The sequence below is a fragment of the Sphaerodactylus townsendi genome, linkage group LG07, assembly GCF_021028975.2.
Source record: "Sphaerodactylus townsendi isolate TG3544 linkage group LG07, MPM_Stown_v2.3, whole genome shotgun sequence".
In the NCBI taxonomy this organism is placed as follows: Eukaryota; Metazoa; Chordata; class Lepidosauria; order Squamata; family Sphaerodactylidae; genus Sphaerodactylus; species Sphaerodactylus townsendi.
In genome coordinates, this window is record NC_059431.1 from 124,877,734 (window position 1) to 124,890,366 (window position 12,633).

The 12,633-nt window shown below is 56.7% G+C and overlaps 1 protein-coding gene across 1 annotated transcript in view; it reads right to left on the reverse strand.

The window, feature by feature from the left end:
• Positions 1 to 713: 713 nt before the first annotated feature.
• The window catches only part of CAMK2G (calcium/calmodulin dependent protein kinase II gamma), a gene marked incomplete at its 5' end in the record, with an annotated part of 143,315 nt that continues 131,395 nt past the window's right edge, over positions 714 to 12,633 (reverse strand). Inside the window, 3 exons of the mRNA XM_048504468.1 lie at positions 714 to 3,295; positions 6,229 to 6,474; positions 7,997 to 8,091. Of these exons, the coding sequence (XP_048360425.1) occupies positions 6,242 to 6,474; positions 7,997 to 8,091 (328 nt within the window). The remainder of the gene's footprint in view (positions 3,296 to 6,228; positions 6,475 to 7,996; positions 8,092 to 12,633) is intronic.

Sequence of the window (12,633 nt, forward strand, 5' to 3'; positions counted from 1 at the left end):
AGGATTGACAGCCACATAGGCGGCTGAGCTATTGAGGAGTTGTCCCCGTCTTTGGATGATTCAGCAGTGTTTTCCTGATAAAAGGGCAGGCCAGTATGGAAGCAACTTGCCCACAATCCTCGTGTGTCTGCCATTGGTCCTCGTCTTGTCTGAGACCTTGGTGCGTTCGGCCTTCTGAGCCATGACCCGACTTGTGCTCTTTGGATTTGTCCTACTGGTTTTGACACTGGGACTTCTGCACATCTGTGATTCAATCTCTGCATTGTGTTTTGAAGAAGAGGAGGAGTTTGGATTTATACCCTGCTTTTCTCAGCCGTAAGGAGTCTCAAAGCAGCTTGCAAACTCCTTCTCTTCCTCTCCCCACAACAGATGCCTTGTGAGGTAGGTGGGTCTGAGAGAGTTGGGAGAGAACTGTGACTGACCCAGTTCACCCAGCAGGCTTCATGTGCTGGAGCAGGGAAACAAATCCAGTTCACCAGATTATTATTATTTTTTTGGATTTCTATCCTGCCCAATCCCCGAAGATTAGAGCTTGTTGCTCATGTGGAGGAGTGGGGAATCAAACCTGGTTTCTCCAGATAAGAATCCACTGCTGTTAACCATGACACCACACTGGCCATGCTCTTTATCTCTCATTGTGGTTACTTGCCTGAACTCGGACAGCAAGCATCTGAACAGCGACAAACTCAGTTGAAGGTAAGAATACCACCTGGTTTTTTGCACGATTTAAATGTTATTTTATTAAATATTTTCAGTTCAAGGTTTCATTATAACAAAGCTATGAAGGTTCTACCAACATTCAGGAAAAAAGCCTAACAATTTCAATTATTTCTCTATCATGCAAAATTTTTTTTGCATCAAACATCTTCCATTTCCTGTTTAAAACATGATATTATATAGATGCTTACATTAACCTCATAAGAGAACATTAAGAATGCTGAGGGTCTACACAGCTGTGTTTGAGAAAGGCCATACCAAGCTAAGGTTCTCATTAAATTAGAACATGTCATAAAGACTGTGCAAAAACAAAGACAAAAAAAATCCAACTCAAAACTGTCCCTCTCAAAAATCTGTTTTGAAAGATGCAGGTAATTAATACAGAGGGTTTGTTATTAATTATCTTCAGATAAAGAGACAAGGAAAGATCAGACCTAAAAGCATGCAGAGTTTGTACTTTTATTTTTTTAAAGCTGCATAACTAATTTCCTGTTCCCCACTTCGTGGCTTTATTGTTAAAAAACCTGAATAAAATTATCAAGGCTTTTCGTTTTCACCCCACTCGAAAGTTAGTGCTGTCTTAAGTCTGTCCCGTGTGCAAAAGTGGGGCATGCCTCCCTCCTTTTGACACCATGCTCTTTTTCCCCCTCCCTCCTGCCGCGCATCCAACGTGAAGGTACTGGAGGCAGGAGGAGACTTTGTGCAGGCCTGCTGTGCGGAAGAGAGATGCTCTAAGCCCTGCACGGTCTTATGTGCAGTGGGGCAGACCCGGTAGTCTCCTTTGTCAGGAGAAGGCCAAAACCCTGGTGCAGGGGCCAAGCTCACGCCACCCCCCACCCCACTTCTGCGGTCTTTCCAAGTTCTCGTTTCACTCTGCGGCTTGCCCTCGGCTCTGTTTCCAAAGTTGCCTTGCCTGGCGCAGTCCCACCTGGGCAGTTTTCCTTTCCATCTCCCAGCTCTAGTGGCAAGACATGCAGAAAAGCTTTGGGGTGCCCCACGCGGACTGTGTGCAGAGTGCGCCACGGTGTAACGCCTTGAACTCAAAAGTTTACTAGGAAAGCTTCTATCCCCACTCCGCCTACTTGGAAATGGGATTAATCAACAGCCAAGACACACAATTGTTAAACATTTTCCCACATGGGGAATAAAGGATACAGACTGCACACCTCGGGATCAAGGGAGAGAAAGAGGGGCCATGCGCTACGGCAGCACCCTAGTCGGTCGTTAGGCTTCCCATTCCCTTGGGTGCAGAAGAGTTCTTCTCTATCAGAGGAACCCAAAGCAGACGCTGGAGAGCCTCTCGCCTGCGGGCAAGCTGAGGTTCTGACTCGATCGATTACTGAACAGCCCCACCGCATGAATGAGAGTCGTTGTAAAAATAAAAAAAAAATCCAACAAATTCAATGGAACAACAGGAAACAAAGCAACGATGTTAGATGGACCCCAGGCTAGCGGAATCAGCACTCGCCCGAAGTTGCCGGCGCCCTCGGCACGCCTGTCCGAGAACAGGCCAAACGGGAACGCCAAGGAGCCCCACGGTGAGAGGAGCACATATATAGATTACCGTATAAAACACAAACTATGTTACACATCTTACAGGAAAGCAAACGCAGATGTGTGCAAATCTTCAGGGCAGAATGCAACGCGAAGGGTTTTTTGTTTGTTTGTTTTTTCAACTGCTTCCTAAGGAACACACATTCCGCAGCACTCTGGATCCCATCTATTCTACATAGAGGAAAAAAAACCAAACCAAGCCCCGAGAATAAGAGAAGCCGTTCACGTACTCTTCCCCCCTAGCATTTTTGCTCTTAAAACTTTTCTGTTATCGACTGACTCCATGCCTCCGAGGAGTGGCTGTTTCTAAAAATCAGTGAATCTCTGAAGAGCAAGCTCCTATGCTATTGAAAACCAGCACACACACAAAAAAACGTGTTCCTGAAAACATTCTTGTTCATTTTTGCGCAGTCCGTCAGTGGGAGCCGGTGGCTGACTGCTGCGGAAGTCCCTGCCGCTGACAGGTCAGGCTCCAGTGGCTCTGCTGGGCGGCAGAGGGAGAGAGAAATGTCCTCCTTCCACCTTGCCCCCCCTTTTTATTCTCCAAGCTGGCCCCAGGCCCCCCTCACTAGCCACACTTCAGCGTAGCGTAAGACAAGATGGGACCCCCACCATGCCTTCTGGAGGCACCGCCCGTTGCTGCCTGCTCTCCTCCCCCTGCTTTGCTCCGATTCTGAAAGACGCTTCAGCTGCCGAGCCAGCCTCATCCCCGGAGAGGAGGCGGTGGGCACTCCACCTTGGGTGGCGAGCTCGTTCTCTATACAAATATGGGTTTCGCTCAAGATTTAAAAGACACCTCCGTACAGCAGAAACAGACACGATGGATCCATGGAAAAACAACAGAAAGGCGGCAGTGCCCGCAGCATCGGATTCATGCAGGGTTTCGTGCATTTGGCTGCTGCCGGTTTTGTAATTCTTTTTTTATTTTTTTAACGTCAAAACGAACATGACCGTCGCTGTAATTCAGGCACTCCAGAGCTGCTTGCTGAGAAGATATTGCCCTCCCGCTGAGTATCTCCGAAAGCTGCAGGGAAGGAAAGAGAGATCCAAAGGGTGGGGAAGATGGAAAGAGAAAGGAAGATGGTTAGCGAAATGCTTTCCATTGGGGCCGTCTGGGGATTGGGTTATACAGTGGCGTAGCTACCATGGGACGGGGGGCGGACAGGAGCTTGGGGACTTGTGGGGGGGACGGAAAATCGCCCCCACTCAACTCCTCCTTCCCCCCTCGCCCCACCCTGCCAGGCCCCACTACTGGCTAAAGTAAGTGGGGCATGGGAGGGACACGGGTCAGGGGGGTGGCGAAAAACTTGGAGTCTGCCTGGGCTCCATTATCCCTAGCTATGCCTCTGGGTGCACATGCCTGGATTTAAATGGGGGGGAGTGACTCAATGAGGGGGGCCGCATTTACATAGTGAGGTGCATAATGCTTCTTCCCTGCCTATTTTTTAAAAGCCACCTTTCTGCCCAAATAGGGTCCCCAAGTCGGCAAACATTTCTTACGCTCATCATTTTGAGCCATCTCTGGTCTACATTTGGAACATTTCTTGAATGATGCCATTTTGACGAAGAAGACTTCTGAGGTAAAAGTTGAAGGACTCAGCTAAAAACTGACCTCTCACCATGGCATCAAAAAGAGAACTGAGAGAGGAGCCCTCCCTCTGTCGTGCGACTGTTTGGGTGGGAGACTAGACCGCTCTTGGCTCTAGATCAGTGGTGGCGAACCTATGGCACAGGTGCCAGAGGTGGCACTCAGAGCCCTCTCTGTGGGCACGCGCAGAGTCCCCCCCCCTCAACAACACAAACAGTTTTAAACTCACTGGAAACTAATGCAGTGCAACTACCCTGTTTCCCCTAATATAAGACATCCCCGAAAAATAAGACATAGTAGAGGTTTTGCTGAAGTGCGAAATATAAGGCATCCCCCGAAAGTAAGACATAGCAAAGTTTTTGTTTGGAAGCATGCCCGACGAACAGAAAAATAAGACATCCCCAGAAAATAAGACGTAGTAGAGGTTTTGCTGAAGTGCGAAATATAAGGCATTCCCCCGAAAGTAAGACGTAGCAAAGTTTTTGTTTGGAAGCATGCCCAACGAACAGAACACAGAAAAATAAGACATCCCCTGAAAATAAGACATAGCTCATCTTTGGGAGCAAAAATTAATGTAAGACACTGACTTATATTCGGGGAAACACGGTATATTGAAACAATAGCCATAGACTGTGGGTGCACAAAGAAACAATATAGATTGAAACACAATCTTACAAGCACAGGGTAAAAGCTCTGTGTGAAACAGACAATCAAGAAAGAACAATGAGGTCAGCTAGACCGCAAAGGGTGCAAACAGTCAAACTAGCTCCTTCAGTTACTTTCTATATGATTACAAATAGTCAGAGCGAGACAACCGGTGTAAGAAATGTCAGAGAACTGTCTGATCAGCAAAATCTAAATGACAGTTGCCACATGACACAGCCTCTTTGTGGGACTAATTGGAAGAGAACTATGATTGGTGAGTGAACTATATATATAAGGCAGCACTGCGCTTTGCATTGTGAGACGCTTGCCTTCGCACTGCCTGGCGAAGCACTTTGTCTGAGAGAGCAACGTTTCTGTGAACTGAATAAAGTAGGACCGTTTCTGTGAAGCCGAATTGCTGTGTGCGTCTCAGTTCCTGCTGCGTTCCAGTGTGTGTTGCGCAACTCTGCTATCTGGGGATTGAACCCCACTTCAGTACCACGCCCCTCAACAAGAAATCCCATTTCGCGGGTAGACAAGCCCCTTCTTCAGCTTTCTGTGTATGTTTCCAGATAAAAACAGTGACCAACTGCTTGCTATTGTTGATAGTTCTTTTGCAGACAGTGAAGACAGAAAGTCTTGCACTGGGTACATTGTAAAGTATGCTAACGTGCCAATAACTTGGTGTTCAAGAAAACAAACTAATGTTTGTCTATCAACAAGTGAGGCCGAAATAGCTGCTAATGTCAGAAACTGCTAATGAGTTAGTATGGCTGAGGTTACTGAACTGGGTGAAACAGTACAAGTTCCCATAAATGTATTTACTGATTCTCAAACTGCCATACAGCTGGTAGAAACTGAAAACTTAAGGGGAAAAGTAAATATATAGGAGTCAAATTATTATTATTATCATTATCATTATCATTATCATTATTATTATAACAAACAAACAAACAAACAAACAAACAAACAAACAAACAAACAAATAGACCGCCCTATCCCCGAAGAGCTCAGGGCGGTTTACAAAACAATCAACATTTGAATACAGCAAATAGTTTCAATTAAAACAATAAATAAATTAAACATTAAAACACCAGCAGCAGTGACAATGTGACTGCAGCACACTCAACAAGAAATCCCATTTCGCGGGTAGACAAGCCCCTTCTTCCGCTTTCAGACATGCAGCCGTTATTCTGCTTCTGCTTCAGTCGTTGGGAAATCATATTTGCAAGCTTTGGAAGTCTAGCTTGCCTCATTGTACTTTATTGTCTTTTTCACCAAATACTGACTGTATGATATTGACCACCACAGGAGCTTTTATCCTATGTTTCTAAGATTGTGTGAGATTGTGTTTCGACCTGTATTGTTCCTTTGCGCACCCACAGCCCACGGCTATTGTTTCAATATAGTTGCACTGCATTCGTTTCCAGTGAGTTTAGAACTATCTGTGTTGTGGCCATAGCATACTTTCAGTCCTACCATGAAAATCTTTGTGTCATTTTTGCAGCTACTGTTGAAGCAATGTTTTTTTTAAAAAAATAGAGATAACCAATCAAGTCTCCAAAGGCTAAAAGCCACCCCTGGACCCACCCATTGTCTAAAAACATCTTGCAGGCGCCAGGGAAGGTGTTGGAGGGTACCACGAACCTGTGCCCTATCCCAGCAAACAGTCCTGTGATCACTTGGTCAAACCGTTCCCAAATGCTCTCTGGGGCCAGACATACCCATGTTTCAGCTTCACTGGAGAGGAGCCGCAGGAGCCCCAGAACAGTGGTAGTGGACATTCAGCCACTTGCCGTCACGGCGGTGCCAGACACGGGTCTCTTCAGACTGCGTGGTGCGAGGCCGGCCTTGGCCATCAATATACTGCGTCAGGCGGATGTAGGCAATACAGGCTGCGTCGTCACCAATAACGTGAACGTGCGGGTTCAAGATGGTGGTGTGGATTGGCTTGCTGTTCTTGGACAGTACTGAGGAGAAATAGAAATCCGTCAGCTGCAATTGTGTCTATTCCCCATCCCCTTCTCACTTGAGGCCATCAGGGAATATTTTAACTCTGTGGGCACTTTCATGCTCCTATCTGTCAGGACCCCCGGTCTGCTCAAGAAAAAAACTTCCAGGTGAGTAAAAGTCTTTATTTGGAAACAGCAGCAGGGAAAGAGAAGGCATCTGACGTTTATTGACTGAACTGGAAAACCCCGCAAAAGACTCCCTTTCAAATAGGAAAGAGGACTCGCTTCCCTACCCTAGGAGCAGCAGCGGCATAGAAGGTTAAGAGCTCGTGTATCTAATCTGGAGGAACCGGGTTTGATTCCCAGCTCTGCCGCCTGAGCTGTGGAAGTTTATCTGGGGAATTCAGATTAGCCTGTACGCTCCCACACACGCCAGCTGGGTGACCTTGGGCTAGTCACAGTTCTTCTCAGCTCTCTCAGCCCCACCCACCTCACAAGGTGTTTGTTGTGAGGGGGGAAGGGCAAGGAGATTGTAAGCCCCTATGAGTCTCCTGCAGGAGAGAAAGGGGGATATAAATCCAAACTCCTCCTCCTCCTCCTTCTTCCCCAAACCGCACTGCCTATCCCTGAGAAACTTGACTCTTCCCTTTCAGCTGGAAAGGAGTGCAGCTGGCCTCCCCTCATCATCATGTTCTCCTCCATCCAAGCCAACACAGGAAATAACCCCAGGTGACTAACAAAAACAACAGGCTGTGGATTCCTGGGACTGCGTTCGAGGCAGGAAGGGGAAACACAAACTATCGTACCCACCTCCCGCCAAGGGGGGAATTATGGCCCGGTCCAGTATATGACAGGGCGTGACGCTCTTTTTCAGAATTCAAAAGGCAGACAAACGCAAGTTGCTTTCTCCCTGCCATAACCAGTAAAACTCACATTTCTATTGTGCTCTGCTGTGAACCTAAACATTAGTTAGACCACAACCATGGCTTTAATAGGGAACACTGGGGGCTGCTGTTGCTCCCCTGTTATCCTGTGAGGCCCAGGGACACGTGGCGGGATTCCCCAGTGGACCAGCTGCTTCAAGGACTGGCAAAAGCAAAAAGCTGACAGTGGGCCTTTCCCCACTTTTCTCTTGGCTGCCGTCGCTGCGTGCAATTCCCAGCGCGCAGCATCCCTGGCGCGCGCCCAGGCTTACCCACGACCCCGCGCTCTGCGCGGTGTCATCAAAAGGCGCCCTTTGCAAGAGTGCCAGGGATGCCTCGCGCTGAGGGGGCGCGACAGTGCCAGCATCGGGGCGGCTACTCTCCTCAAGTAGCGCGGGGCTTAAGGTAAGTGGGGAAAGGCCCAGTGAAGGCTAAAAGACCTCAGCAGAATCGGCTGAGCTCTTGACTCCGTCACGTACCCAACACACAACCCTCTCAAGATCATGGTGCAGCACAAGTCAACTTTTTTGGGGTAAGTCCGCCATGTGAGAAATTAAGCACTTTCCCCTCGGGCAGGCAGAGCGGCTACTGGCACTCCCAAAAATCCCCCCACTCACAGTTTTCAAAGTAAAACTTGTGGAAGTCCATCCCCTCCACGAGGTTCCCCAGCGCTTCAGGCTCAAAGGAAGTCAATCCTGGGTCACAGATCTTCCTGCAACAGAAGACATTATCCCGTTATCCCTGCCTCTGGTCCCCTTCATCCTTTGTACGTGTGTATTTTTGTCCCGCCCTCTACCTGGAAGTCTCAGGGCAGGTTACAACATAACACTCATAAAATCCAATACAACTTAAAAACAATTGTAACTGTAATTGTAACTGTAACAATAAAACCCATTTTAAATTCATCAAAGGGCCTTTCCCCACTTGAAGCAATCCCCCCTATGCCGCGCGCTGCTCTCAGCGCGCGGCATCCCTGGCGTGCGCCCGGGCGTCCCCACGACCCCCCACTCTGCACGGGGTCATCAAAAGGCGCCGTTTTCTCCAGCGCCAGGGATGGCGCGCTGAGGGGGCGCGAGCGCAGCAGCGTTGGGGCGGCTTCGCTGTGGCCGCCCCTGTCGTGGGGAGTGCCCGAGGACCCCGCGCCACTTGAAGAGAGTAGCGCGGGGCTTAAGGTAAGTGGGGAAAGGCCCAAACTCATTTTAAACCTCGTGGCATTACCAAAAGGGGGGAAAGGGGAGACCAATTTCCTAAATGCATATAAGGAAGATGCTTTTTGCGCCTCAGGGGGAGATCGTTCCACAGTCTCAGGGCCACCACTGAAAAAGCCCTATCTTGGGGTTTTTTTACAACTGAAGGTGCTGCCAGAAGGGCTTTAGACTGATACCTGCATGTGTCATGTGGTTAGTTTCAGTGGCGCAGCTGCAACGAGAACATCCGGGGACAAACGCCCTGGGCGGGCCCTGTTGAGTCACCTCGGGACAGGGTGGGTGTGGGTAGAGATGCCAGCGCGAGCAGCCGGGCGTCACCAAGGGAGGCATCCTGGCCTGTTGGTTGGCTTGGGCTGCTGCCCGAGGGGTGGGCTGAGGCCTGCCCAGGCAGCATCTGGCTGCTCCATGCTGGAGTCAACCCCTGCAGCAGTGGCGTAGGAGCAGCAGTGGCGTAGGAGGTTAAGAGCTCGTGTATCTAATCTGGAGGAACCGGGGCTGCAACCGAGCCAGCCGACGAGCAGCCAGGTGCCGCCTGGGCAGTCCTCTTGAGGTGCTTCCTGGCCACCCCCTCTGCCCAACCCTGTCCCACCAAGCCCTGCCATCGGCTAAGGTAAGTAGGGCATGCGGGGGGGGGGGGTGCGGGGTGGCAGGGGCCCATGGGGTGGCGGAAGCCTCGGAGTCCATCCCGGACTCTATTTTACCCAGGAACGTCACTGATTAGTTTTGGACACAGAAAGGTCCCTAGAGAAATCCCTCCAGCCAGCAAAAGAAAGTTGTGCTTCGCAGCAACAACAAAATCCAGTTGATCCCCAAAGATCATTTTCACAGTCAGATTTCAAACAATACTTTCACAAGCAGCGAATCCCCGAAATCTCTTCTGACAAACTGGTAGATTATCTACAGAGATGCTGTATTAACCTCTATGTCCAATTAAACCTTCTTTTCCTAATTTTGAAAATATCCACACATGAAACCACATAATTCATTTTGATAGATACATCTTTCTTCTAATTATCATTATTTCTAGAGCAACTGGTCACTAGGAAAACCAGGGAAGTCACACCTGACAGATTTGGAAGTAGAATTTGTTGGCTTTTAAATGGAAAAGATACATATATATATATATATATATTTGGAAGCCATCGACCTTTTTCACACTCAAGTGTGCTAGATTTTTGTTAAGACAACTGGAGCATTCGCAGAGGCGGTCTTGATAGAGAAGGCAAGATCAAAAGGGAGAAGGCCAGAAATCCTTTAAAAGTCAGCAACAGAAGTTTGGATGGGAAGACGTCTCGGGACGCACTGATTTGGAAAGCTTGTTGGAAGTCTTCTTTCCATCAGAAACTTCGAAGGTCTTCTGAACCTTTAACATACTGTATTCTGGTACAGCTAATTTTTTTAATTTTGATATGAGCCGTATGAAATCAAATCATTTTTCTGCCCTGTTGACTGATGCCTGTAATTACCAAATATTTTAGGCTATTACCGGTATATTGTTATGAATTTTCCATCCCTACTCTACAGTCCTGCAGAAAAAAAAAACCCTACATGCTGGGAAGTGTGTGTTTGTGTGTGAGAAAGAGTAATCTGTCTATTGTCGAAGGCTTTCACGGCCGGAATCACTGGTGTGCTGTGTGGTTTCCGGGCTGTATGGCCGTGTTCTAGCAGCATTCTCTCCTGACGTTTCGCCTGCATCTGTGGCTGGCATCTTCAGGGGATCCTCTGAAGATGCCAGCCCACCCCCCCCCCCCCCCACCCCCCCCCCCCCCGCCCCCTCCCCCCGCCCCCCACCCCCCCCTCCCCCCCACCCCACCCCCCGCACCACCCCCCCCCCGCCCCCCCCCCCCCCCCCCCCCCCCCCCCCCCACCCCCACCCCCTCCCCCCCCCACCCCCCCCCCCCCCCACCCCCCCCCCCCCCCACCCCCCCCCCCCCCCACCCCCCCCCCCCCCCACCCCCCCCCCCCCCCACCCCCCCCCCCCCCCACCCCCCCCCCCCCCCACCCCCCCCCCCCCCCACCCCCCCCCCCCCCCACCCCCCCCCCCCCCCACCCCCCCCCCCCCCCACCCCCCCCCCCCCCCACCCCCCCCCCCCCCCACCCCCCCCCCCCCCCACCCCCCCCCCCCCCCACCCCCCCCCCCCCCCACCCCCCCCCCCCCCCACCCCCCCCCCCCCCCACCCCCCCCCCCCCCCACCCCCCCCCCCCCCCACCCCCCCCCCCCCCCACCCCCCCCCCCCCCCACCCCCCCCCCCCCCCACCCCCCCCCCCCCCCACCCCCCCCCCCCCCCACCCCCCCCCCCCCCCACCCCCCCCCCCCCCCACCCCCCCCCCCCCCCACCCCCCCCCCCCCCCACCCCCCCCCCCCCCCACCCCCCCCCCCCCCCACCCCCCCCCCCCCCCACCCCCCCCCCCCCCCACCCCCCCCCCCCCCCACCCCCCCCCCCCCCCACCCCCCCCCCCCCCCACCCCCCCCCCCCCCCACCCCCCCCCCCCCCCACCCCCCCCCCCCCCCACCCCCCCCCCCCCCCACCCCCCCCCCCCCCCACCCCCCCCCCCCCCCACCCCCCCCCCCCCCCACCCCCCCCCCCCCCCACCCCCCCCCCCCCCCACCCCCCCCCCCCCCCACCCCCCCCCCCCCCCACCCCCCCCCCCCCCCACCCCCCCCCCCCCCCACCCCCCCCCCCCCCCACCCCCCCCCCCCCCCACCCCCCCCCCCCCCCACCCCCCCCCCCCCCCACCCCCCCCCCCCCCCACCCCCCCCCCCCCCCACCCCCCCCCCCCCCCACCCCCCCCCCCCCCCACCCCCCCCCCCCCCCACCCCCCCCCCCCCCCACCCCCCCCCCCCCCCACCCCCCCCCCCCCCCACCCCCCCCCCCCCCCACCCCCCCCCCCCCCCACCCCCCCCCCCCCCCACCCCCCCCCCCCCCCACCCCCCCCCCCCCCCACCCCCCCCCCCCCCCACCCCCCCCCCCCCCCACCCCCCCCCCCCCCCACCCCCCCCCCCCCCCACCCCCCCCCCCCCCCACCCCCCCCCCCCCCCACCCCCCCCCCCCCCCACCCCCCCCCCCCCCCACCCCCCCCCCCCCCCACCCCCCCCCCCCCCCACCCCCCCCCCCCCCCACCCCCCCCCCCCCCCACCCCCCCCCCCCCCCACCCCCCCCCCCCCCCACCCCCCCCCCCCCCCACCCCCCCCCCCCCCCACCCCCCCCCCCCCCCACCCCCCCCCCCCCCCACCCCCCCCCCCCCCCACCCCCCCCCCCCCCCACCCCCCCCCCCCCCCACCCCCCCCCCCCCCCACCCCCCCCCCCCCCCACCCCCCCCCCCCCCCACCCCCCCCCCCCCCCACCCCCCCCCCCCCCCACCCCCCCCCCCCCCCACCCCCCCCCCCCCCCACCCCCCCCCCCCCCCACCCCCCCCCCCCCCCACCCCCCCCCCCCCCCACCCCCCCCCCCCCCCACCCCCCCCCCCCCCCACCCCCCCCCCCCCCCACCCCCCCCCCCCCCCACCCCCCCCCCCCCCCACCCCCCCCCCCCCCCACCCCCCCCCCCCCCCACCCCCCCCCCCCCCCACCCCCCCCCCCCCCCACCCCCCCCCCCCCCCACCCCCCCCCCCCCCCACCCCCCCCCCCCCCCACCCCCCCCCCCCCCCACCCCCCCCCCCCCCCACCCCCCCCCCCCCCCACCCCCCCCCCCCCCCACCCCCCCCCCCCCCCACCCCCCCCCCCCCCCACCCCCCCCCCCCCCCACCCCCCCCCCCCCCCACCCCCCCCCCCCCCCACCCCCCCCCCCCCCCACCCCCCCCCCCCCCCACCCCCCCCCCCCCCCACCCCCCCCCCCCCCCACCCCCCCCCCCCCCCACCCCCCCCCCCCCCCACCCCCCCCCCCCCCCACCCCCCCCCCCCCCCACCCCCCCCCCCCCCCACCCCCCCCCCCCCCCACCCCCCCCCCCCCCCACCCCCCCCCCCCCCCACCCCCCCCCCCCCCCACCCCCCCCCCCCCCCACCCCCCCCCCCCCCCACCCCCCCCCCCCCCCACCCCCCCCCCCCC